The 24,006-nt window shown below is 38.8% G+C and overlaps 1 protein-coding gene and 1 long non-coding RNA gene across 5 annotated transcripts in view; both read left to right on the top strand.

Moving 5' to 3' along the window:
- Positions 1 to 24,006, top strand: part of ABHD12 (abhydrolase domain containing 12, lysophospholipase) — a 61,423-nt gene that overhangs the window by 18,696 nt on the left and 18,721 nt on the right. For all 4 annotated transcript variants that reach the window (XR_005648838.1, XM_039843545.1, XM_039843543.1 and 1 more), the window contains exon 2: positions 18,067 to 18,191. Coding sequence is in view for 3 of the 4 variants with exons in the window: in XM_039843545.1 (XP_039699479.1) it covers positions 18,067 to 18,191 (125 nt within the window). In the remaining variant the exon portion in view is untranslated. The remainder of the gene's footprint in view (positions 1 to 18,066; positions 18,192 to 24,006) is intronic.
- On the top strand, positions 18,198 to 20,560 carry LOC120586974 (uncharacterized). The gene is made up of 2 exons (XR_005648839.1): positions 18,198 to 18,822; positions 20,097 to 20,560. It is a non-coding gene; the product is annotated as an uncharacterized LOC120586974 (long non-coding RNA).

Below are 24,006 nucleotides of genomic sequence, written 5' to 3'. Positions count from 1 at the left end.
ACTGTGGTAAAATATATATAACAAGATTTATCATTTTAACCTTTTTTAAATATATAGTTTGCTGGCATTAACTTGTGCAATCATCCTTTTCATTTTCCCAAACTAAAATTCTATCCTTGTTAAACACTAACTCTCTACACTCACCTCTAGCTCCTGATAACCACTGTTAGACCTTCTGTCTCTGTGAATTTAATACTTTGGTACCTAATATGAGTGGAATCATAGAGTATTTGTCCTTTTGTATCTGGCTTATTTTACTTAGCATAATATCTTCAAGGTTCATCTATGTAGAGTGCGTCAGAATTTCCTTCCCTTTTTACAACTGAATAATATTCCATTGTATGTATATACCACATTTTGTTAATCTATTCATTGAGATGGCCTTATTTTTATTAAGGATACGGAAAATAAAAAATAATCACTTTCCGTACTTGTTGATAGAATAGAAAGACAGTGTATTGCTTTTCTTCAGTGTATATATTCCTATCATTTGTGCATCTGTCTGTTACGTCACTGAAAATCCAAGACCTGAGCTGTCCTGACCTGGACCAGGAAGGGCAAAACCCCACATGAAATGCTAAAAAGATATTGTCATTACCCTGGCCTCCTTTAAAGGAGGATGAAGCCAGTTTTACTTCTAGCCTGTCATCAGTACTCCTTCCATAAAATTAACAGGGGAGTACAGGACCAAGAACCCCTAAATGGGATCTGGGGGTTTCTGGAACTAGCTTTGTCCTGAAGCCAGGTCCTTCTTGGACACCAAAGTGGACAGAAAATAGGAGCTCAGGTGCTAAAGAGGAAGAAGGGAGAGAGAGAGAAAGACTGTGGTGCTATTCCTGAGGAGTGGGAGTGCCAAATACTGGCTTGGATTCCATGGCATTTTTGGACTCAATTTTTACTGTCTGGAAGAGAAATTAAAATATATGGACAGTGTAAAGAATCTCTCATAAAGGTAAATTTACATGTTTGGATCCTGAGACAATGTCCTTTCTATCTTTTCTGGTGTTAAATGTTCTTTAATCAAATTAGCTAGTTTTCGAAATCTTTACTTGGTAAAATAACTGGCAACATTATGTCAGTCCCCATTTGGTGGAGAATTTTACCAGTACATGAAATACAAAAATCTGGGAATCAGTTCTTTTTGGGGGTCAGGGAGGGGAGGGAGAAGATTCGGAGGAACTACTTCTGGAGAGAGATGAAAAGGGTTAAAGATGAAGCAGTCAAGATGATTGCTAGGTATTTTATAATGGAGTATTAGGTTTTTAGAAATCAGACCTTTGAGCCTGCTGCTGACTCCAGGTTGTGATTGGGCTTATGAGAGCTGGTCACAATAATATCTGGTACATAATTGCCACTTAGGTGTATTGGCTTGGTACAGATCCACCGCACTTAAATGCCTATGTTGCCCAAGGGGACCTTTGTGTGTAGGAGCTGAGGCTACCATTCTAGGTCTCGGTCCCTCAAGAGTTTGCTGAGTGTGTAAAGCAGTAGTAGCCTGTTTAGCCTATATCTCTTGTATCCCAGACCCCCCGCCCCACCAATATGGCATCTGGCAAGTTGGTGTTTGCTAATGTTGGGAAGGAAGCAAAGCAAAGGAGGGTGATAGAGGCAAACAATCAAAAAGAAATGAAAAGAAGAAAAAGGGAAGAGTCAATAAAAGTAGGCACAGGAAGAATTAAAAATAATGTTGAATACTTTGTACCATTTAACATATTTTAACTTATTAAATGCTTACAGCTACTTCATGACGTAGGTACTATTATCTCCATATCACAGATGAGGAAACCAAGGCACAGATAGGTCACACAGCCATCAGACAGAGCTGGGCAGGCTCTAGGGTCTGCACTCTAATCACTATACTTTCCTACCTATGTTAGGGCTGTCTCTCTTATACATCCTGACTATTAGAAGAAGGAAATATAGGTTTAAAATATTGTGCCAGTGTCACTTGAGGGAAACTGGTGAGCTAACTAGGATGTTTCTTTCCTTCTCTGACCACAGTGAGTATAGCACAGTGATGAGGTGTAGGTTTCTGAGGTCAGAACCCTGCCACAGATCCTTCCCTTGGGGTTGGTGGCCTCCTCTGGGACCTCCTCATTGGCTGGTACCTCCCATCTTGTCAAAGCTTTGGAGTGGCTGGCAAGGTCTGTGCACCTGCTACAGATGCCTTGGGGAAGCCAGTCTTGTCAGCCTTCTGTGGCTTTCTGATATGTCATTGTGAATCATGGGGACCTCAAGTCATCAACAGGAGGGACCGTGCACATTGAAGGGTGAATGTGTCCAGATGTACTGTAATAAATTTAAGTAGGGATTTCTGCAGTGCCAGCATGTATTCCTTTCATACCAACTTTGTAAATGCTGTGCACACACATGTAGCTCTTTGACCCTGTGGGCGCATCACAACTGCTCACCGAATTTCCAGTTCAGGGCCTTTCCCAACTGAAGTGAAACATGGTATCATGATCTGAGGGAAGAGGGACATGTGACATGTGACTCTCTAGATAGAAGCACTTCATAGGTGTGTGGTTCTCCTTGCCTTCTTTCCTAAAGCCATTTGTGGAGATGCCAACATCACAAAGTGATGGAGCTTCCTGACAGGTTCCTGAGTGACTAGGATTAGTAGAAGCCCCCGCTAACCTGTGCTGGACATGTAGCGAGAATAAAAAGTAAAGTATGCCACTGGATTTGGTGGCAGTTTGTTACTGCAGCATGGTGTAGCCTGTTCATGTTAATACAACACCCAATTTTTGAAATCTTTTTTATTATAAAAGAAATATATGTAAAAAATTTTAATGTACGGAAGCATATGTGAATTCTCTGTCCCCACTCCTCTTCCCAGACATGAACAATTCCTCCCCCTTGCAAGACTGTAAGTCCTTCTACCTCCAACCATGTCACCACATAGCCATGCAACCTTTGTGCTTAACTGCATGTCATCCAGTGTGTGGATGCACTTCATGTTAGGGAGATAGAAAGTATACTGTGTATACTGTAATCCATAGCTTTTATATATACAGACAACTGCTGGTTGCAAGGTATAATGGAAGGGGAAACCCAAAAAAATTAATAACCTGAAATAATGCTTATAAGGATGCTTAGAAAGAAATATGCAAAATCTGTTGAGAGGAAAACTTTAAAACACTCCCGAAGGGCACAAAAGTAAACTTGAATAAATATAAGGAAACAAGTGTTCTTGAATAGGAAAGCTCAACATCATGAATTGCCTAATCTCCCTAAGTTAGATTATTTAACATAATTCTAAATACAAATGCCAGCCTGTTTGTTTTGAGTTCTACACAAGTTGATTCTGAAGTTCAATGAAAACATGGCATGTGGATGTACCAGGAGCCTCTGGAGAAAGAAGAGTTGTGAGTGGAGAGTAGTCCATGCTGCAATGCTCAGTGTAGGCAGTGTGGCAATAACTTTTAGTAATAAGCCGATGAGACAGTACAGAAATTCCAGGAATCTACCCAAATACATTTGGGAATTTAATATAGGATAAAGGTGGAATCATAAATGTGTTGGGGTAGATATTGATTTAGATTTTCCATACAAGGTCTTGAGATGACTGGTAGCCATCTGGGATAAAATAAATTGGCATTCATATCTTGTACCAGGATCAAAGTCCAAATGGATCAAAGAGTTAAATGTAAAAATGAAACTAAAAAGTACTAGAAGAAAACTTGAGTGAAATTCTTTATAGTCTAGAGATGGAAGAGGCCTTTCTAAACGCAAAGTTGAAATTCTAAACGCAAAGTTTAAAAGTTTTAGAGTCAATTTGATTTCATAAACATGAAAAACATCTGTGACATAACTAATGACAAAAGAAAAAATATTTGCAACTCAGGCATAGATAAGGAGCTACTTTCTTTAATAGATAAAAGAGTTTCTAAGAATTGAAAAAAAAAATCAAAACCCAATGAAAAATGTGCAAAGGACATGTATAATTCATAGGAAAAAATTCCATAATCTTTCAGTATGTAAAAGGGTAGTCAACCACACGAATTAATAATTAGAGAAATCAAATTAAAACTACACCACAATGCTATTTCTCACCTATCAGATGGGCAGACATCTGTTTGCCATGTTGAGGCATCTTCAACAACCACTGTGTTAGTGAGGCTTTCAGGGAACCAGGGGTTTGAGAGAGTGATCTCTTAGATCCAACAGTTTCCATTCTAGGACTATCCTGTGAGCACTTGCACATAAAAAATTATATATGTACAGAATGATTCAATTTAGCGCTGATTATTGGAAACAACATGGATGTCCAGCCATAGGAAACTGGTTTAATAAACCTATGCTATATCAACCCAAAGAAGTGCTATGGAACTGCAAAAAGGCTGTGAATTGATGTGGTGAAATTGCCTGGATATATTATTGAGAGAAAAAAATCAAGGTGTAAAACAGTTTGCAATGCATAATTTGCTTCTTTTTGTATGAGAAGAAGGAAGGAATGAGAACATGTACATGTATTTGCATAAGGAAATATTGGAAGGATAAGTAAGTAGCTAATAAAAATGGTTACATGGGCACTAGGGTGACAGAACACAAAGACACAAATTGGCAGTGAGACTGTATTTTTTTGAACTGTGTAAACATAGGACCTTCTAAAAGAATTGTTGATAAGCTAAAAACAAAAACGAACACATAGAGTATAATCTCATATTAGTTAGGATAACACTAGCTGCTTTACCAAATCAGTACCAATGATCAGGCATACATCATCTGACTTACATGGCCCCACCTGCTCCCTGTTGGGCTGGAAATGTAGTCTCAACTGTGCAGCTACTTCTCATCACCAGCTCTACCCTCGGGAAGGGTGAGTATAAACTTGGAGGTCTGCTAGCCATCTCAACCACAGTTCTTAACTTTATAAGATATAGTCAATATATAATAGAACTTATAAAGACATACTACACTAGTATATTAACTAACAGTGGCTTGTTTAGGATCATATAATTTGAGGTGATTTTATTTTCTTTTTAGTGCCTTTTTGCAACATGCAAATTTTCTACATTTATCTGTTATTGGGGAGAGTTTAAAGCTATGAAAATGTAACCCTTGATGACAATTGTGAATGTATACCATTTTCCTCTCACAGACCATGTTACAGAGGGGACATTTGTGCAGAGCCTTCCTGACATACTGGGATGATTGCATCTTTGTGATCAGTCTTTCAGAGTGGAATTGCTTGGTCAGAGAGCATGTCTCACTGGCAGTAGGAGAGTGTTTACTCATACTGTCTGTCAGTATTCTTATTCTTTGCCAATAATGTGAGTAAAGATGGAACTTTGTTGTTTAATTTGTATTTCTACATGTCAACTTAATGCCACGTGTTTTGGTAACAGGAGATATCTCAATGTAGCTCTGTAGCTCTTTATATCGAGAGATAAATTCCAAGATCATTGCCTCATCATGAGTTTTTGTTTTGTTACAATGGAAGGAGAATGATTTAAAGAGATGTTTCAGGACAATCTCAGGGTGACCTTAACTCAGAGGGCTGGATGGCATGGTTCTGGGGCATCTGGTTTGTCCTTGTTACCTGGGCCTGCGGAGTTCAGCAGGGTAGGCTTTTCCACTCCATTCTCAGCACAAGGAACCCCAGAGATTAGAGATTCTCAAGTGGGTGGGCATTGAGATGGGGGTCCATTTAGGAGGTTTTTTCAGAAGGCCTAGGTATTGGTCTCCAAAGTAGGGTGGGTTCACCCAGGGATATATGAGACACAGTCACTGGGATATGTGAAGGAAATAGTGGGATTTCTGATTATATTCATATTTAGAAATGAACTAACATACACATACAGACCGATTATGCATATGTATAATTTAATAAGTATGTATTGAAGGTTTGCTTCAAAATGTTACTAATCAAACATATAATCAAAAAGGTTTGAGACTGCTCTGTGGTCTGGGCAAGACATGCTGCTGTCCTGGACTGGAGAGACAGCAGTTGAAATGACAAGAGGTAGATGGATTTGAAATATGTTTTAGAGACTTGGTATGGATTGGAAGTGGAGATAGGGACAAAAATGATGTGTAGGAAGGGCATGTCAGGATGACTTCTGGGGCAAATTGTGTTTGCTGAGATGGAGAATCCAGAGGAGAAGTAGGTTTAGGGATGGGAAAGCATGAAAGATCAAGAATTTGGTTTTAGACAAGTTATTTTTGGTGCTCACTTTGGCAGCACATATACTAGACAAATTATTTTTGACTCGCCTGTGGAACTCCAAATGGAGACGCCAAAGAGATAGATAGAAGTATGGACCTGCAGCCCAGTCCTTTCAGGTCTTCACATTGTTAATCTTACCTGAGGGCCCTCAGTTCAGGTAAAGAAACAGGTATAGGTCAGGGTAGAGCAGGTCATGCTGCAGAACCCCCCGCTCACGGAAGTGTTTCTTGGTCCCATAACGTGTCCTGCTTCCGCCCTGCTCGTTGTGGTCACTCAGGGAGCCAGCCCAGTGGGTCCTCCATCTCATTAGCAGTGACTGCTCCTGAAATGTCCACTCAGAAGTGATACAATCTCTTCTGCTTTTATACTCACTGCTTTTCTGTTTCCTTGACCAAAGTTGAGTCACTTGGCTGCCCCTGACTTTAAAGGGGGAGAGGATGTGCCATTCTATCACGGGCCCAAAGAGAACAAGAGATAACTGGTACGTGGCACTGGCAAGCTACATAGTTCTGTGGAACTGACAGACTCTGCTATTTGTAGCTGATGACAGTGGAGCAGCACTGCGCTTGTGCAGCACAGAAACTGAGCCCTCCTTTTCTTAGTTTTGGGCATGCCCTGGGGGACCTTGGGCAGAAGCTGTTCAAGCACATCTTCTCCAGGAAGGTCTTTTAACTTGGCTATGAGGTGTCATTGTCCTCAGGACTGAAGTGAGCTACCAGGGCTGAGTGGAGTTCCCTGAGTTGGCTGGCAGCCCCACAGCAGCCCTGCACCTGCTTGCAGCCTAGCTTCCCTTCTCATGCTGCACACGGCATTACTGGAGTCATTTCTAAAGCATCAAACTGCTTTTAAAGCACTAATGTGGTTGAAGAGTAATTGTAATTTAAGATACCAGAGCAAGAAATTATAGCTCAGCTGGATAGTTTAGCCAAGAAAGGGGCCAGTGTCAGTGAGAGCTGGACAAAGCCAGGATGTGTTTGCCTCTCTCCCAGCCCTGGCGGAGGCCCTTTCAGTTCAGTGTTGCCTGCTCCATATGCAAGACTCAGTACTGAGCATTTCACTTCCTTGTTCATTTACTCTGCACAACGAACGGCCTTCACACAGATGCCATTACAGAAGAAACAGGCTCTGGGAGTCAGTATGCCCAGGGGTTTGGGAGCTCAGCTCAGCCCCTTGCTCTCACACAGAAGCCTAGGGTTGGGAGTGCTGTGCTGCACACTTCCTCCACCCAGTTCTCACTCTAGAGGGAATCACACATTGAGGCCCCAACTGCCTGAGGGGGCTGTATTTCCAGATTGGGTTTTTGCCCAGCACTCTGTTCCCTCCCCTGGTGGAGGAATCATCTATCCCAGAAACAGTAAGATGAAAAGCAAATCACTATCAAATTGTAAATCAGAGAGGAAGCAGGCACCAGTCCTGCATCTCCCTACTCAGCAAGGCCTGCTCCTTATTCTCACCAGTTTTCCCTTAGCTCCAGCCCTTTTGTTACTAGAGGGCAAATGAGTCTGGAGCTCCTTCTACCTGCCTGCTGTCCAGCCAATAGACTGACACAGGAGTCGGGCTATTTAGAATAAGTGTTCATTAGAGAATTGCAATTCCTGGAGAACAGGTGGGCTATCGCTACCCCAATATCTCTGGAGTACAGATTATATAGGGAAAAAAATCATTGGTCATGGAAACTCATAAGAGAGTTGGGGTCATGGGTGCTGCTGATTGGACAACTAAAGGGGGGTTGATGTAGTTGATCATTCATTATGTCTAGTTCTGGAATCAGCCATGGCGCCATCCCATCTGATCCCATGACCTTCTGCCTTGATGGAACTGAGAGCTAGAACACAATATCTTGGCTAAAACAGTTGGTCTAAAGTTTAATTGAAGTCTATGTGCCGTAATGGTTATAGACTGGAGGCTCAATTAATCATGTCCTAAAGCTTAATGATTTAAAGAGCAGGCAGAAGACAAGGATGGGAAAGAAAGCAAACTAGTCATAAAGCCTTTATCTGGGCAAAACTAACTTGAATCAAGGTAAAAAGAAAAAACTTTATTAAAGAAATTATGTTTGTCTGTGGTTATAATCTATAGGGTAAGAAGAAGTGAAGCTGGGAATGCTGTGAAGCTCATAATATGGGGGTCCTTGCCTCTGGTCCTTCTTCACTTTTACTGAGTTGTGTGTCTCTCGTCTGTGGCCCATTTGAGGGAGTCTGATGGAGATGCTGTGCAAGCAGAGTTGGTCCCCAGGTTGGCACATGAAAGGCTCTGGTCCTGATGATGGAGAGGTGACAATGTTCCTGGCAGCAGGGGGCGTGCTGGCTGAGATCACACCCCTAGGAAAGTGAAGGTGGCCCGTTCTCGACAGTTGTAAACCTTGGGTGCCAAATCAAGGCATGGGAAAGCCACTGTATGGAAGCAGACAGGCTTCAGTTGAATAGAGAATCTCACAAGCACTGAATGTTTATCGATATATGGCAATTTAAGGGGACTCTGAGCGCTTGTGCCAGCTGCCTCTCAGAGGAAGCTTGAAAAGTGAAACCTTAGCAGTTTCAGGTGTAGAGACAACAAGCAGGAGTTACTGTGGGGGCCTGACCTTGGATGTTGTTTTTCCTTTTGAGTTTTTCAGATGCTATTTTACTGAAAAGTTCTAGATAACACACTTAAGGTATACTTTTCTTTTTCAGCTCCAAGTGCAGGAACTACATTTATATAAACAACCTCATTTACTGAAGGTTTCCTTAATAAAGATTATCTTTTGGGCTTCCGTGCTCTAGTTTTGGCTTCTGTTCTCTAGCAAATGTGCCTATCATTGCTTCATATTATTGCCCTAGTTTCACAGTCAAAGTAGTGAAAAAGAAGATAGACTCCTTAAAGTGTAAGTGACAAATTTTATTTGGTGACATGCATTGAAAAATCTTTTTAAAAATATACCTTTTAAATTCATTCAAAGAAAATGTTTTTCTCTTTTAGCAGGAAATGGTAAAAATAAAAACGAAGTAACAATTTCATCTGATAGGAAGCTTTCTTAGTTTGAGTTCAGAGTCACAGCATTTCTCCTTAAGCTTGATAGGCTCAGCCTCATTCTTTTTTCTATATTTCCCTTAAAATCAAGGACAGGGATATATGTTTTAAAATCTTCATTTGTTGTCTACCTGTTTGTTTGTTTGTTTGTCTGTTTGTTGATATGTGACAGCAGAGAATGAAAATGAATCTCTGCTAGTCTTGACATCCTGCATTGTGTTTTCCAGTTTGTGGGTGGACAGGATAGAAAACAATTCACTTCATTACACCGGTTGGTTCAGTATCATACCCAGAAGATCCAGCTGTAGCTTAGCAAGGATGTGATAGCATTTATTTGAGGGTTAGGGCCTTTTGGGAATGACCAGACCATTATTTTTTCCATTTCCTGTTCCAAGTACAAAGTCTTTGATGATTTAGATTTCTTAGAAAAGATCTCTTCATTGTTCAAAGCAGTTTAATTATATTTGAATATCTCTTTAGAAGGCACAGAAGCAGAAGAAAGAGATGAAAGAGAAAGCAAAGTCAGATAAGAGAACATACAGACTTGCAATTAGGGCAGTTTTCTAATTCTGAACTGCCAGAGGGAGTCTGAACACTGGCATTCTAAGAAAATGGAAGGGATGGGCAAAAGCTGAGCAGACCAGACAAATTAATTTTTTTCCTAATACTGTATAACCTTAATTTTTTTTTCTGAAATACAATCCTGTCTTGCATTAGATTTTGTGTACTCAGTAGTTTGGCTGCTGGGTTTCTGTGGTATTGCTACATTCCCCAGGCTACTTGGGATCCTGTCTGTCTGTTTGAATAGTGTGATACAAGAAGGTCCTCATCTTAGACATCAGGAAAGATGGGCTGTGTTCATTCCCACGTGAATAGTATGTCTTATACACAGCCTGTTTTTCCTGGGTGTGAAGTATTAAGTGAGCACAAAGCACCATTGGCATTGAGTTTGGCTCTTCAGAAATAAATGGAAAGACCCTGAAGGTGAAGTGGGTGGTGACTCCTGAGGTACACAGGGAGCTGCTGGCTGGGTGGGCAAGCTGCAGTCTCTAGGCCCAGGACAAATTTGATTTTTCTACACCTCTGCCACTTGCTTCTTTCCTCAGCCTTCATGAAATCACAGTTATTCTCCAGCAAGAGTTCTAGGTTTGATTACTAGGGATAGAAAATAATGTTCCCAGTCCTGCTGTAAAGTGGACCCAGTGGCCACCTACCCTGTACAGAGGATGGATGGGATAGGCTTTGGTTTGGCTGTATTTTCCGCTCTGGACTCTTTATTTGTGTACTTCTGAATGTGCAGGAAGAAGTCACCATATTCTCAAGCATGTGTTTTAGAACAAGTAGAAAATAAGGTTGCATATTCTGCTTATAAATTTGCTTTTTTTAAAAATTTCCTCTTTGAGTTCTTTAATTTACAGGTACTTGTTCAAACTTTGGGAGTTAACTTTAAAGGTATATTAAAAATGGCATCTGTTTTCCAGAAAGAAAATGAGGCTTGCTTTCAGCTCTAGAATAGGGAAAAGCATTAAAAACATATGATAGGTCTGACTTATTTTGATTATTGTTTTTGTCTTACTTAGTGATAGTTCAGTTTTAAAACCAGCTCATTTTCATCTACAAATTCTTTAAATTTATCCTGTATACTTGGTTATGGGAGAACTACAGGATGATAGAGCTGCTAATTTAAAATTACCAATTTTGAAGGCTACATATTTTTTAATTAAAATTAATTTTAATTTTGAGAAATATTTTGTATAGATATTGCAATGAATAAAAAACCAGTTTTAGAAAACTGTATCCTGAACTTGAGAGATACAATTTGTTTCTTAGTAGTATCTTCATTTAGCCTATCAATTTAATAAATGTGTTTGTTTACTTGTTAGATACTGTGGATAACTTTTTTAAAGATAATAGAAGTCATGAGATAGAGACTAATGGCCATATTACACTCAAGGTCAATAAAACTAGAATATCGGAGGCAGGGCCCAGGCATTGGTATTTTGTAAACTTCCCAGAAGATTCTAATACACAGCCAAGTGACTGTCAACCAGAGTAACTTTCTTCCCAGTTTTTGAGACAAACTGAAACAGAAAAAAAAAAATGTGGAACTCTTTAAGTGCAGTGGGAGCCAGAAAAGATGGTTATGGTTGTGATAATTTATCTGCTTTAATAATTATGAGACCATAATTCTTTGTTCAAAGATCCACTGAGCACAAATTATAGGTGCAGCATTGAGTTAAGTTTCTCAGGGACAAAAATGACAAACAAGGTCCTTGCTGGAAGGAGTTCATGTTGGAGAAGAAAAATGGCCAGACCCAGTGATGCCACTGTTGGGAGAAAAATTTTCTGCAGATATTTAAATTTTTTCCATTTCTATTTATATACATATTTTTGTTCATGGGATATGACAGGAATATCAACAAATAGTTTGAAGCATAAAATATGCTACAGTAGGTTACTATTCTATTTGTGAAATAAAATGGGAATACAAATTTAAGGAGAAAAACCGCTAAAATTTTCTGACCTAATAAATGGCTTATTCATCTATTTTCAAAAGGATGCTGGTAGGTATTAAGTCGCTGTGGTATTTTGATTTTGTTGCATACATTTAAGAGTTATATATTTAAAATTATCAGTATTTACTGTGTAGCAAAATTATGTCTTTTGCAACCATTTAAACTTAAATCTTAGATGTCAGTTTGAAGTTGTGCAAAGAGATACACAGTTTTAAAATTCTTACCAGGGCCAAACACAAAAGAAATTGAAGAATACTGGTTCAGTATTATCCAAAAACATGTTTAAAGGGGAAAAGTCTGATCCTCAAGTTCTCGCATGACTGCCAGTCACTTCAGGAATGGAAGCCCGCCCAACTTCCCTACACCTATGCTACATACTAGCCCTCTGCTAGTGGGTGGGCACAGTAGCTTCAGGATCCTCACTGTGGGGACTGATAACCCACCAGAAATGGTATAAAGATTACTTCAAAGTGAAAACATCTGCCTTAGATCTCCTATCATCTGAGAGGAGACTACTTCCTGTATTTCCATTAACCTACTTGGTCCCTGGTAGCATCTGAGTTTGCATCACTATATAAGACTTCCTTCTGTTCCCCAGGAGCAGCTGTTACCTTCTAGCTTTCTCTCCAGTCTTCCCCTTCTTCTGCCCTGCCCCATATTGAAATCATTCAAACTGAAGGTTTTAGCTCTTAGTACATACTAAAGCCAATTCAGTGAATTTTTTTTTCAGCATCCCAATGTCAGTGCTAGCAACTAGGGTTTCATATATTTAAACTGCCTCCCCTATATTAAGGGTCATTAATTTCTTGAGAATAGGCACCTTATAACCAAATAGATCAAGGAAGAAATCACAAGGGAAGTTAGAAACTGCTTTGAGATGAATGAAAACAATGAAGACACAACATATCAAAACTTATGGGATGTAGCTAAAGCAGTACTTAGAAATTTATAACTGTAAATACCAATATTTTAAAAAGATCTCAAATCAAAAAGCTAACCTACCTTAAAACACTGGAAAAAGAAAAACAAACTAAATCTAAAATAAGTAGAATGAAGGAAATAATAGAGTCAAGTGGAAATTAATGAAATAAAGAATAGAAAAACAATAGAGAAAATCAGTGAAACAAAAAGTTAGTTCTCTGAAAAGAAAACCAAAATTGACAAACCTTTAGCTAGACTGACCAAGAGAAAAAGAAAGAAGATGCAAATAACTAAAATCAGAAATAAAAGTTGGGACATCACTACCAACCTTACGGAAATAAAAGGATCATAAGAGAATACTTTAAACAATTGTATGCCACTAAATTAGATAATTTAGATGAAATGGGCAAAGTCCTAAAACACAAACTGCTGAAACTGACTTAAGAAACAGGAACTCTGAATGGACCTATAACAAGTAAGGAGATTAAATTAGTTTAAAAAAAAAAATACAAAGAAAAACCCATGCCTGGTAAATTCTGCCCAAAAGTTTATAGAAAAATTAATACCAGTTCTTCACAAACTCTTCCAAAAAAAAAAAAAAAGAGGAAACACTTCTCAATCCCCAAAGTCATCACAAGAAAACAAAGCTACAGTCAGTATCTCTTATAAATATAGGTACAAATATCTTCAACAAAATACTTGCAAACCAAATCCAGAAATATATAAAAAGTACTATACACCATGAACAAATGAGATTTATTTCAGGAATGCGAGGTCAGTTTAACATCCAAAAATCAATCAATGAAATACATCATATTGATAGAATAAAGGAGAAAAACCACACAGTCATCTCGATAGATACAGAAAAACAATTTGACAAAATTTAATACCCTTTCATAATAAAAACACTCAAACTAGGAATAGAAGGGAACTTCCTTAGCCTGATAAAGGACATCTACAAAAACCTCATAGCTAATATACATAACAATGAGAGAATGAATGGTTTCTCCTAATATCAGGAATAAGACAAGGATGTCTATTTTTACCACTTCTATTCAAACTATTGGAGATTCTAGCTAGGGCAGTTAGGCAAGAAGTAAAAGGCATCTGGATTGGAAGGGAAGATATAAAACTATATTTGCAGGTGAAATAATCTTATATATAGAAAATCCTAAAGAATCTACTAAAAGACTATTAGAATTCATAAACAAAGTTAAGCAAGTTTTTAGGATACAGGGTCAATATACAAAATCAATAGTATTTCTACACATTTGCAATGAACAGTCCAAAAATAAAATTAAGAACCCAATGTACGATAGCATCAAAAAGAGAAAAGACATCTTGAAATATTAAATCTTTTCACCAAAGAACATAGCATTTTATCATTATACCAAATGTTACTTCATAATCCTGACTTGAGTACTGTAGTTTTCTCGTTTCTTGTTAAGCTGGTTTTTGGGGAATTAAAAATTTTTTTTTCTATTGTGATATGGACCTTTTCCCACAGCATATTTTAATTTGTAAATCCTGGTATGTAGGAAAGCTAATGGAATTTATTTGACAAGTAGTCACTTTCTTAGTCATTAATTTTAAACAGTTTTTCAGTTGAGTCTTTTGGATTTTTTTTTAAATAGACAAACTATCAACTACTTTTTCTCTTTCAATTTTATAGTTATAATTTGTATTTTCTCTTGCCTTATTGTTTTAAATTACATTTCAGAATAATGTTAAATCATGCTGATGATAGTGAACATCCTATCTCTGTCTAGTGGTTTACCCTGAGTACTGCTTGGTTTTGATTATTGATTTGAGATATGTGTGAATATTATCATCTTAAGGGAATGTCCTCTATTCCTATTTTATTAAGTATTTATTATTAGGACTACATATTGAACTTTATTAACCTCTTTAGCACCTTTCTTTTATTCTCTGGCTACTCCCATGGTTGATCCTTATGCTCCTGGGGTAAAATGTATGTGGTCATATTATGTTAATCTTTTATGTTCCCTGAATTTGATTTTTCTTTAATTGGAATAAAACATAATATAAATTTTACCATTTAACCACTTTTAAGTGTATAATTCAGTGACACTAAATACATTCACATTGTGCAACATCACCACTATTCATTTCTAGAACTTTTTGGTCATTCCAAACAATCTCTGTTTCCATTTAACATTAACTCCTTCTTCCCATTCCACCCCCCAGCTACTAGTAAACAATATTTTACTTTCTTTCTGTATGAATTTGCCTAGTCAAGGTACCTCATGTAAGTGAAATCACTAAGTCTTTGGCCTTTTGTGTCTGGCTCATTCAATCAGCATAATGTTTTTAAGGTTCATCTATGTTGTAGCATGTATCAGAATTTCATTTTTATGGCTGAATAATATTCCACTGTATGTGTATGTCACATTTTGTTTATTCATTGTTTCCACTTTTTGGCTGTTGTGAATACAACCATGAACATTTGTCTGGAGGTATCTTGTTTGAATCACTGCTTTGAATTCTTTTGAATATTTACTTAGGATTAGAATAACTGGATCATATGGTAATTCTGTGTTTATCTTTTTGAGGAACCACCAAACTGTTTTCCATAGTAGCTGCATTATTTTACATTCCTACCGAATTTGCTTTTATACTTTCAGGATTATTGTATCTCTATTCATATTTGAAATTCATTGGTAGTTTTTTCTTGGTGTGTGTGGTGCTGGATTGATTCTATTTGTCCATTATACTAAAACCAGCTTTGACTTTGAACATTCTGCCTTGTTGTCCGTGTTCTGCCACAGATGGTATGATATGATAATTATCTGTTTCTTAAAAGTTAGGGGGAAATGCCTGTCAATCTTTTGGGGCTTAGTGTCCTTCAGGGATGTAATTCTTTGGTAGCTTTATCCAGTACCTCCTTTGGATATAGGTTTTATTCAATTTTTTCCCCTAAAACTTTGAGTGAATTTTCACCATTTATATTTTCTTACAAAATGATGTGTATTGTTGAATTATAAAATTTTATTAGTTTAGCAAAGTACATGATATTCTCTATTAAAGAAGAAAAATTTTCTTTTGTAGTTATCTCACCTACCTGATCCTTAATTTTCTATATTCTCTTCCTAGCCCCAAACAATCTATTTCTTGCTTTTTCTTGAATAAACAGCTCTTGGATTTCTTAATCAATTTTGCATTTCTTATGTCTAAACTTTTTTCCTCCAGCTTTATCGAAGTATAATAGACAATTAGGTGTTCATATTTACATTGTACAATTCAATGAAGTTTATTTTTTTCAATTATAGTTTGCATACAATAATATATGTTTCAGTTTTACAGCATAGTGATTTGAGATCTATATAACTCATGAAGTGGTCATCCCATCTTGTACCCCTCTTCCCCCTTACATATTTTTTACAACATTGCTGACTATTTTCCTTATGCCACTTATTATATCTCCATGACTATTTTATATCTATCCATTTTACTTCTTAGTCCCTTTCCCCTTTTTACTGTTTCCCCAATCCCCCTCCCATCTAGTATCTCTCAAAATATTCTCTTTATCTATGAGTTTGTTTTTATTTTTTGTTGTTGTTGTTTATTTTGTTCTTTAGATTCCACATGCATGTGAAATCATGTGGTATTTGTCTTTATCTGACTTACTTCATTCAGCACATTACCATCTAGGTCCATCAAGGCAATATCTTTTTCCATCTCCTTCCTTTCAGTCTGTGTGTGTCTTTTAATCTGAAGTGAGTCTCTTGTCGGCAGCATATATAGGGGTCTTGTTTTCTTATCCATTCAGCCACTCTATCTTTTGGTTGGAACACTTAATTCTTTTCCATTTGAGGTACTTGTTGATGGATATGTAGTTATTACCATTCTTCATGTTTCAATACATGTTTTTTCTTCTTAAAGAAGTCCCTCCAACATTTTCTGTAATACTAGCTTGGAGTTGATGAATTCCTTTAGCTTATTTTTGCCTGGGAAGCTCTTTATCTGTCTTTCGACTCTAAATGATAGTTTTGCTGGATAAAGAATTCTTGGTTGTAAATCCTGGGTTTTCATCACATTGAATATTTTGTACCAAGCCTTTCTGGCCTTCTTTTGAGAAATCAGCTGACAGTCTTATGGGAGCTCCCTTTGCAATGCATCTCTATTGCATGTATCAGCAGTTTCAGGTATGTTTTTAAAACCACCTTAAAAATTTTTTTTGAAATAGTCCAGAAATAACTAGTCCCACTAAGATTTTACTTGATATGGTAAGTTAGAATAGTGGTTCCCAAGACTGCACTAGGGGCTTATGAGGGTCCACGAAATCATTTTAGAGTGTCTGTAAGGTCAAAATGATTTTCATAATAATACTAAGATGTTATTTGCCTTTTTCACTCTCATTCTCTCATGGAGCACTATGGAGTCTTCCAGATACTACATGATGTGTATAGTATAGTATAGTATTGCAACAAGATTGAGAGCGAAAACAAATACAAGAATCCATCTGTCTTCTCTTAAGCTGTCTGCCTAAAAGAAATTTGTAAAAATATTAATGCCACTCTTCTCACTAAAAGTTTTTGTATTGGAAAATATAATCACTTTTCATAACAAATGTTAATTATATTAATGTAATGGGTTGTTTATTGTTATTATTAGATTCATGAATAGATATTTTCAAATTTTCTTTGTTTTAACTTCTCTTATGACAAATAGTAATACATATAAACATATAAACAGAAGCTCTTTGGGGTCCTCAATTTTTTCATTATAGAGAGGCCCTTAGTCTAAGACGAAGAATCTCTGGGCTAAGGACATTTTTGAAAGGGGATTGGGAACAGGATGAGGAAGGCTCAGAGCTGGGTAGAGATTAGAAGAGCATCTTGAGACCCTGGGATGATGACCTGGCCTGAGGTGCCTGAAGAAGGGGCCAGGGGCAACAAGGGCAGAAGTGGCAGGACATGCAGTGATGGCCATGCAGTCTTGTTCTCAGTCCCTTGTTCCCTCCCAGGACCTAGTTGGGCAGGTGCTGCTGATGTATGTTCTTTTTTCAAGGACCTAATGGGTAACACATGCCAGTGGCTGCCTTGTAGGAGGGCAATTGATCACAAGGCCCACAGGCAGCCACTCTCTTATGAGATGAAGTTGCAGCCATAGTGTGATATCAGCTTGGGCACTTTCTGAATATCCGATGTCTGTGCTGTGTTTTCATCCCAGGATGAGCATAGGAAATCATCAGGACTGTTTCTTTGGCTTTCAGGAAAAAAATTTTACCTCTACAGTAGTGTTCTAAGATCAAATTAAAAGACTACTTAAAATAATTAACAAAAGCAGGTGTTAGACTATTCTTATTACTGGCAGTTTTCTTGTGGGAAAAGATGTGTGGATCTTAGTGATTTTGATAATATTATTAATAAACTGTAGCAAAATTCATCTATTGCCTTTGACCTGTTAATTGCCTTTCTCTTGCAGGCGAAAGGGCCTGTGGTTCCGACTGAGGAAGATACTTCTCTATGTTTTGGGGTTATACATTGCCATTCCATTTCTCATCAAACTATGTCCTGGGATACAGGCCAAACTGATTTTCTTGAATTTTGGTAAGTGCCATGTGTCCATTTTTTCTTTAATTTTAGTAAGAGTTTATTTTTACAGTGGTTTATATATTTATATACTCACCACCCAGATCAAGAGATAGAACATTTCTTTACCCAGAAAGTTCCCTTGCACCTCCTCCCAGTTAAAGGCTGTTTATAAGGAGTGCATTGCTTTTCAGGGCTGGCATTCGTATACACAGATGACTATTGCTTGGTGGGGGGTTTTCTTTAGGTGAAGTTCACAAAATGGAAAGCCTCCTGAAGCTGTTATATAGGAGATTCTTTGTCAGTTGTGCAGTCTAGAGAGTTAACTGTCTTGGAAAAGATGACCACTTTTAACAAATAGTAATTAGGCCTTTTTCTTTTAAAAAATCTGATTTTCTTTTCACTTAAAAAAGCCTGACATATTTTGGTTTCTGTGGAATTATATACTGGCTTTGTAGGTGTTGTAGTCTCCTTGAGTTATCTTGGACCTCATATATTCCAAAGGTGGGTTTCTTTCTTTTTCGTGCTTTATATTTACTTTTTTACAAGTAGGAGGAGAAAGGCGCAGAAGTATCAAGCATATGAAATAAAAGGTATATGATTCCTGGGAGTATTTCTTTTTTAAGGAGCACCATTTCACACCTACAAGGTGAGGTTAAGAGGGCTGGGAGTATATGTGCGGGTGTTAGCGGTTTGAGGGTAGAACATGGCGCTCTCTAAATGATGGTCTTGGGTACAGGTAGCATTTGAACCGGATGAGGCGATCTCTGTACATGTGCTTTGGCTATGCCGGTTTGAAAAGAGTAGATTTGAACCTTATGTGTTTGGGAGCTTAGAGGCTTGGGAAGCTTGGGCCAATGCTGTGGGGGTAGCAGGGGAGCTGGTAGAGAGGAGGGAGGAGGAAGAGCCTGAAGACCAAGTGGAGGACAGACAAGAGGTGTTCAGATGGTCTGTGGGTGGCACTGGGAGTGGGTGTGTCATAAGGCTCTGAGCCCCTCATCTATAGTTACACAAGTGCTCCCAGCTCTGTAGGTGTCTGGGCATACAAGTTTGGGTTGTTAAGTGTATAATTGATTTATTGACCAAAACTTGGAGGTCACTGGTTAAAAGGTAATTTCTGTTCTAAAGAGGAACAGTAGGAAGAGGAACAACAATTATAAGGTCAATATTTAATATTTCATAAATCCAAAATAAGTTTTTTATTTGGTTTCTTAAATTAACTATAAGATACATGTAGTATACTAAGAGGCATTTGATTTTTCTAACAGAAACATAACTGAATGCCTAGGAATTTGTCATCTCTAAGTTTTTGCCACTTGTAAGAAGCACAAATTTAAAAATCAAGGGAATTTTGTTTTGTTTTTCTGACATTTATTGTCCCTTAAATGTTCATAGTCATTCCAGCACAGAAGAGAGATTGAGTTTGCATATAAATATGAAGCTTAGGGCTGCAGATTTCCTGAAAGCAGAGAGCTTAGAATTGACCCTGTGTGGCTTTTCCAACTTTGCAGGCCTCCAGGTACCTTGGGCTGATGCCTTTGTGGCAGCTGGTGTGTGTGGCATGCTGCTCTGTGAGGCCTGCTACATGGTGGAGTCCCAGCAAATATTTGAATTAAATTGGCTTTCTTCAGATCAGTTATTTGGGCTACTTTAGACACAGCCCACAGATTTTGCTCTGTTGATTTCCTAATGAAATGGCAGGATGTTCTACAGGAGCATAACTTTGAGTTCTCCTATTCCATCCCCCATGGCACAGAAGAGGTGGGCTATGGCTTGGGCAGTGGGACCTCCCCGTGCCCTCCAGGGATATGCTGGTCCCTAAATCTTTCTTCCACGTGTTTGCTGCATGGGAGTTGGATCATCTATGACAGTGTTTTTAAAGGAGATATTTAGTTAATTGTCTGTGCCCCCTTTTCCCTGCAGAGGAGATGGCGGTCTTCAGTGCTGCCCTGCAGTGACATGGCAGTTTTGCATCACACTTCTGGGGTGGCACCTCTTTTCTTGTCTCCTCAAGATGTGAATCATGAGCCTGTGGATTTTTTTTTGGACATTAAAGGAAGTGTAACAACCTTTTGGGCCTCAAAACGTGGTTAAAGAATGTATCCTAAAGTTCACAGTAAATCTGTCTGAAACCAGATATATAAATTAGATAAGCTTTAGAAGAAGCTTAGCACCTGTGATTTAAGGCATTATTCTACTTTAAATATATTTTCATACAAAAAAAAAATACATGATCATTCTAAAACCAAAAGATTAACTGTAAGTCCCTGAACGGCAATGAAGAAGAAAGTGAAAATCATTCTGAGTAAATTGTTAAGATTGTCATTTATTTCCTGCTGATCTTTTGTCCGAGTCTTACTAATAAAGATAAACGTTTGTGCTTTTCATTACTTGCAGTAGTTCTTTTGCCCTCAGATATAGAACTATCTCCTGGCGAAAAGGAATGTTTTGGTTCAGAGGCCGGCACAGAACTTCTCCTCTCTGCACATTGCCTTGGGTCTTTTTGGAAATAGGTTAGACATATTAATTATGTAGACATTTGAATTAAAAGCAAAAGGCCAGCCAACTAACCTTAGCAGTTGCCAGAACAATCCTTAAGCCTCCTCTTTCTCCTTCCTTGTAGCAGTTTCTGTTAACCTCTGATAGCTTTCTTTTCTATCCCTTTTCTTCTTATGGAAACCCCTACAGCCCACATCATGGAATTGGAATTTGATAAAACCCAGAGAGCCCTCTCAGCCCTCCCCTTGTTGGTACTACACATCATCCAGAGTTTCAGAGCTGTTCCTTGCTCAGTGACTGGGATGAGGTATAGCCCCAGTATTTAAAATCTTCAGGCAATCAGAAAAGCAGTTAAGTAGTTTCAGCCTCTCACACTATCAAATATTTTCCAGATTGATTAAAGAAAGGATGACAGAGTAGATTGTTTTCATTCATGTATTAATTCACTGAGAATCATTTGTGCAGGATCCTTTCTAAATTATGCCCATTGATGATTGTGGTTGCTTATAATTGGTAGATGTAGCCAGAGGGTAGATAATGCAAACTGAGAAGAAGGAGAAGCCTGAGGTCTAGATCCGCGCAGCTGGATGGGCCTTGCTGACCCACTGGCATGGGAGGCCTGTGTATTGCATTCCTGAGTCATACAGTCAAGCTCTGTGTGAAGTGGAACTTGTACTCACAGTGGGCTGCCAGTAGGCCATGTGCTCTGTTCCCACTCCAACCCTGTGGATAATGCAGGGGCCCAGAGAGTGGGCTCTAGCCAGCATCCCACAGTCAGTAGGACGAAGGGATATGACTACATGGTAGGTCAGAGGTGCCTCGGCCCACCTGTTCCTAGCCAGCAGGAGTGAGCTGTGTTCCCTCCTGTGACCCCTCTCAGGTCACCCTGGATCTCCTGTATCCCATTCCTTTGCTCTGTGGCATTTCTGCTCACTTACACCATTAGTGGCCAAGTGGTTTCTCTGGCGCCTGCTCTCTGGGGCTGTCTGACCCCAGGACTGACCAGGGGCCTCCCATTAGCTAGAAGGAAAGACTGACTCATGGGTAGCATCTGCAGGACTTGACACATTCACTGCCTCCTTTTTTTTTACCATTGTTTGTAAAACAGAAATAAAAGTGAACTGGAAGACAACCTTTGTGCAATGAGCCTATCTTGGCATATGGAAACTGGTTTCTCAGTTCCTAGATTTCTGGGGTTTGGATGCTTTCAGGATTAGCTACTAATCTTCATAAACTCTTTTCATGAGTGGAGTCCTCTGAGCTCTGAGATAGTGTGTACATAACTGGCCGCCTTCTCTCCAGACACAGAACCAGCCAAGGCCTAAAAGCTGAGCCAGCAAAAGCCAAGTGCCCTCAGCCCTTCTGTTTGGCACTGGGGCTGAGGAGTAGTGGGTAATTCCAGACTTAAGAGCAGAATTGATTGAGTGAATCTGGGTGTGGGGTTGACAGTGGGCACCAAGTTTGGATATTCAGAGCTTTAATGAGGAAGTCATTTCACTTCACATTTGTCATATGAGGAACAGGCATATCCAGTTAGAGCCTTCACCTTCCATAGTATGGAACAAAGTCACAGAATGGAGACCACAAAAGTAGGTGCCTGTGTCTGAAACAGCACAAGATACAAAAGCCCTTCCCAGTCCTTCTCTGTGGTCAGAAGCCTTCTCAGAGATCTATAGTATAACAGGCCAGAGTAAAATCTGAACTCCATAGCATGGCTACATTTGGTCCCAGGGTGTAATAACAAATACCACAAACTGGTGGACTTAAAACAACAGAAATCTATTTTCTCCCAGTTCTAGAGGCTAGAAGTCTGAAAAGAGTGTCGACAGTGTCATGCTTCCTGGGACTCTGGGTGGGCTCCTTCTTTGCTTCTTCTCAGCTTCTGGTGGTAGCCAGCAATCCATGGTGTTCCTTGGCTTTTGATAAGGATGCCAGTTACATTGGATTGGAGTCTACCTAATGACCTCATTTAAGATTGATTACCTCTGTAAAGATCCTATTTCCAAATAAGATCACATTCTGAGGACTTCAGTGTATTTTTGGAGGTGGGGAGCACAAGTCAACCCATAACAAGGCATTTGATACCAACAAGAATTAGAGCGAGATTACCTTTCTGACTTCCTGTCTGATTAGTCAAGAGTGTAGATCATGGAGTCGGGCTGCCTGGGTGCAAATTCCAGTTCTGTCGCATGTGAGCTGATGATGTAACAAGAGCTATGAAAGGGCAGTGATACCAGCCTATTTTAGGGAAGGTGCGCAGATTATAGGCAGCACTGTGGGAGGGCACGAACAGCACGGTGCCAGCATGGTGGGTGCACCAGGAAACGCGATGCCACCTCCTTTGCCATTTTTCTTTTGAGAGAAAATAATTAAAGTTTTAAAAATTTAGCCTGTTTCTTGGGGATGAGATGGAATAAAAAGCTGGAGGTACGAACAACAGCCCTAGTGGGAGGATTTGTCTCCGTATGTGGTCTGAAATATTTGCTCAGAGAATTTCGGAGGAAAAAGAGTATGTTCTCAGGAATTGGATATTTCATTTCTTCAGCAAATGTGTACTGAGCCAAGGTGATATTTCAGGAAGTGACAGCTAGATGTGCAGGTATGTAGGGCAGAGAGCATTCAGGCAGAGAGGGGATAGCAAATGCAAAGGCCCTGGAACAGGATGTTGATGAGTAGCTCAGGAAGGGGACAGGGGTGGGAGATGAGCACACTTGGCTTTTTACACCACATAGATGTTTGAGGTTATTTAATGAAATAATTCTCTTCACCAAAGAAAACTATAAAGATGTGTGTGGCTTCCATATAGAAGGTGGAATCAGCTAGAAGTCAGGACCATACTATTCTTTGGGAGGTGCCATTTTATAAAATGAATACATTCCACCTCAAGGTTTTGGATTTTGGGTTTTAAGTTTTTCAGTTTTCAACTGAATATATCTTCGAATATTATGTTTACCACAAGCAATAAAATTCAGTGATATATAAGGGGAATATTAAGCATCACCGCCTCCCCTCCCCCCACAATAATAACAAGACATACATGTACATATACACACTCCTTTTAAAGAATAGCCTGGCCTAGGTCTTTCTCTTCTTGTGAAGCTTTCTTTCTGGCTTCATATATGGATGTTTTTGTTATTGATGTTGATGTTCTTTGCTTGTTTTTTAATAACAGTATGGGATTTTGCAGCAAACACTGTGATCTTATTGCTTCTTACCTGCTCTTCTTACCTACCTGTAATCCTCCGGTCAGTGGATCTCAATCAGTCTCTGTCTGATGACCACAGGATTGTCCATAGTGTGGGTGCACCACAGAACTCTGCCCTATTGACAGATC

This window comes from Pteropus medius, unplaced genomic scaffold (genome assembly GCF_902729225.1).
Source record: "Pteropus medius unplaced genomic scaffold, Ma_sr-lr_union100, whole genome shotgun sequence".
Taxonomy (NCBI): Eukaryota; Metazoa; Chordata; class Mammalia; order Chiroptera; family Pteropodidae; genus Pteropus; species Pteropus medius.
This window is presented reverse-complemented; position numbering and strand designations above follow the sequence as displayed.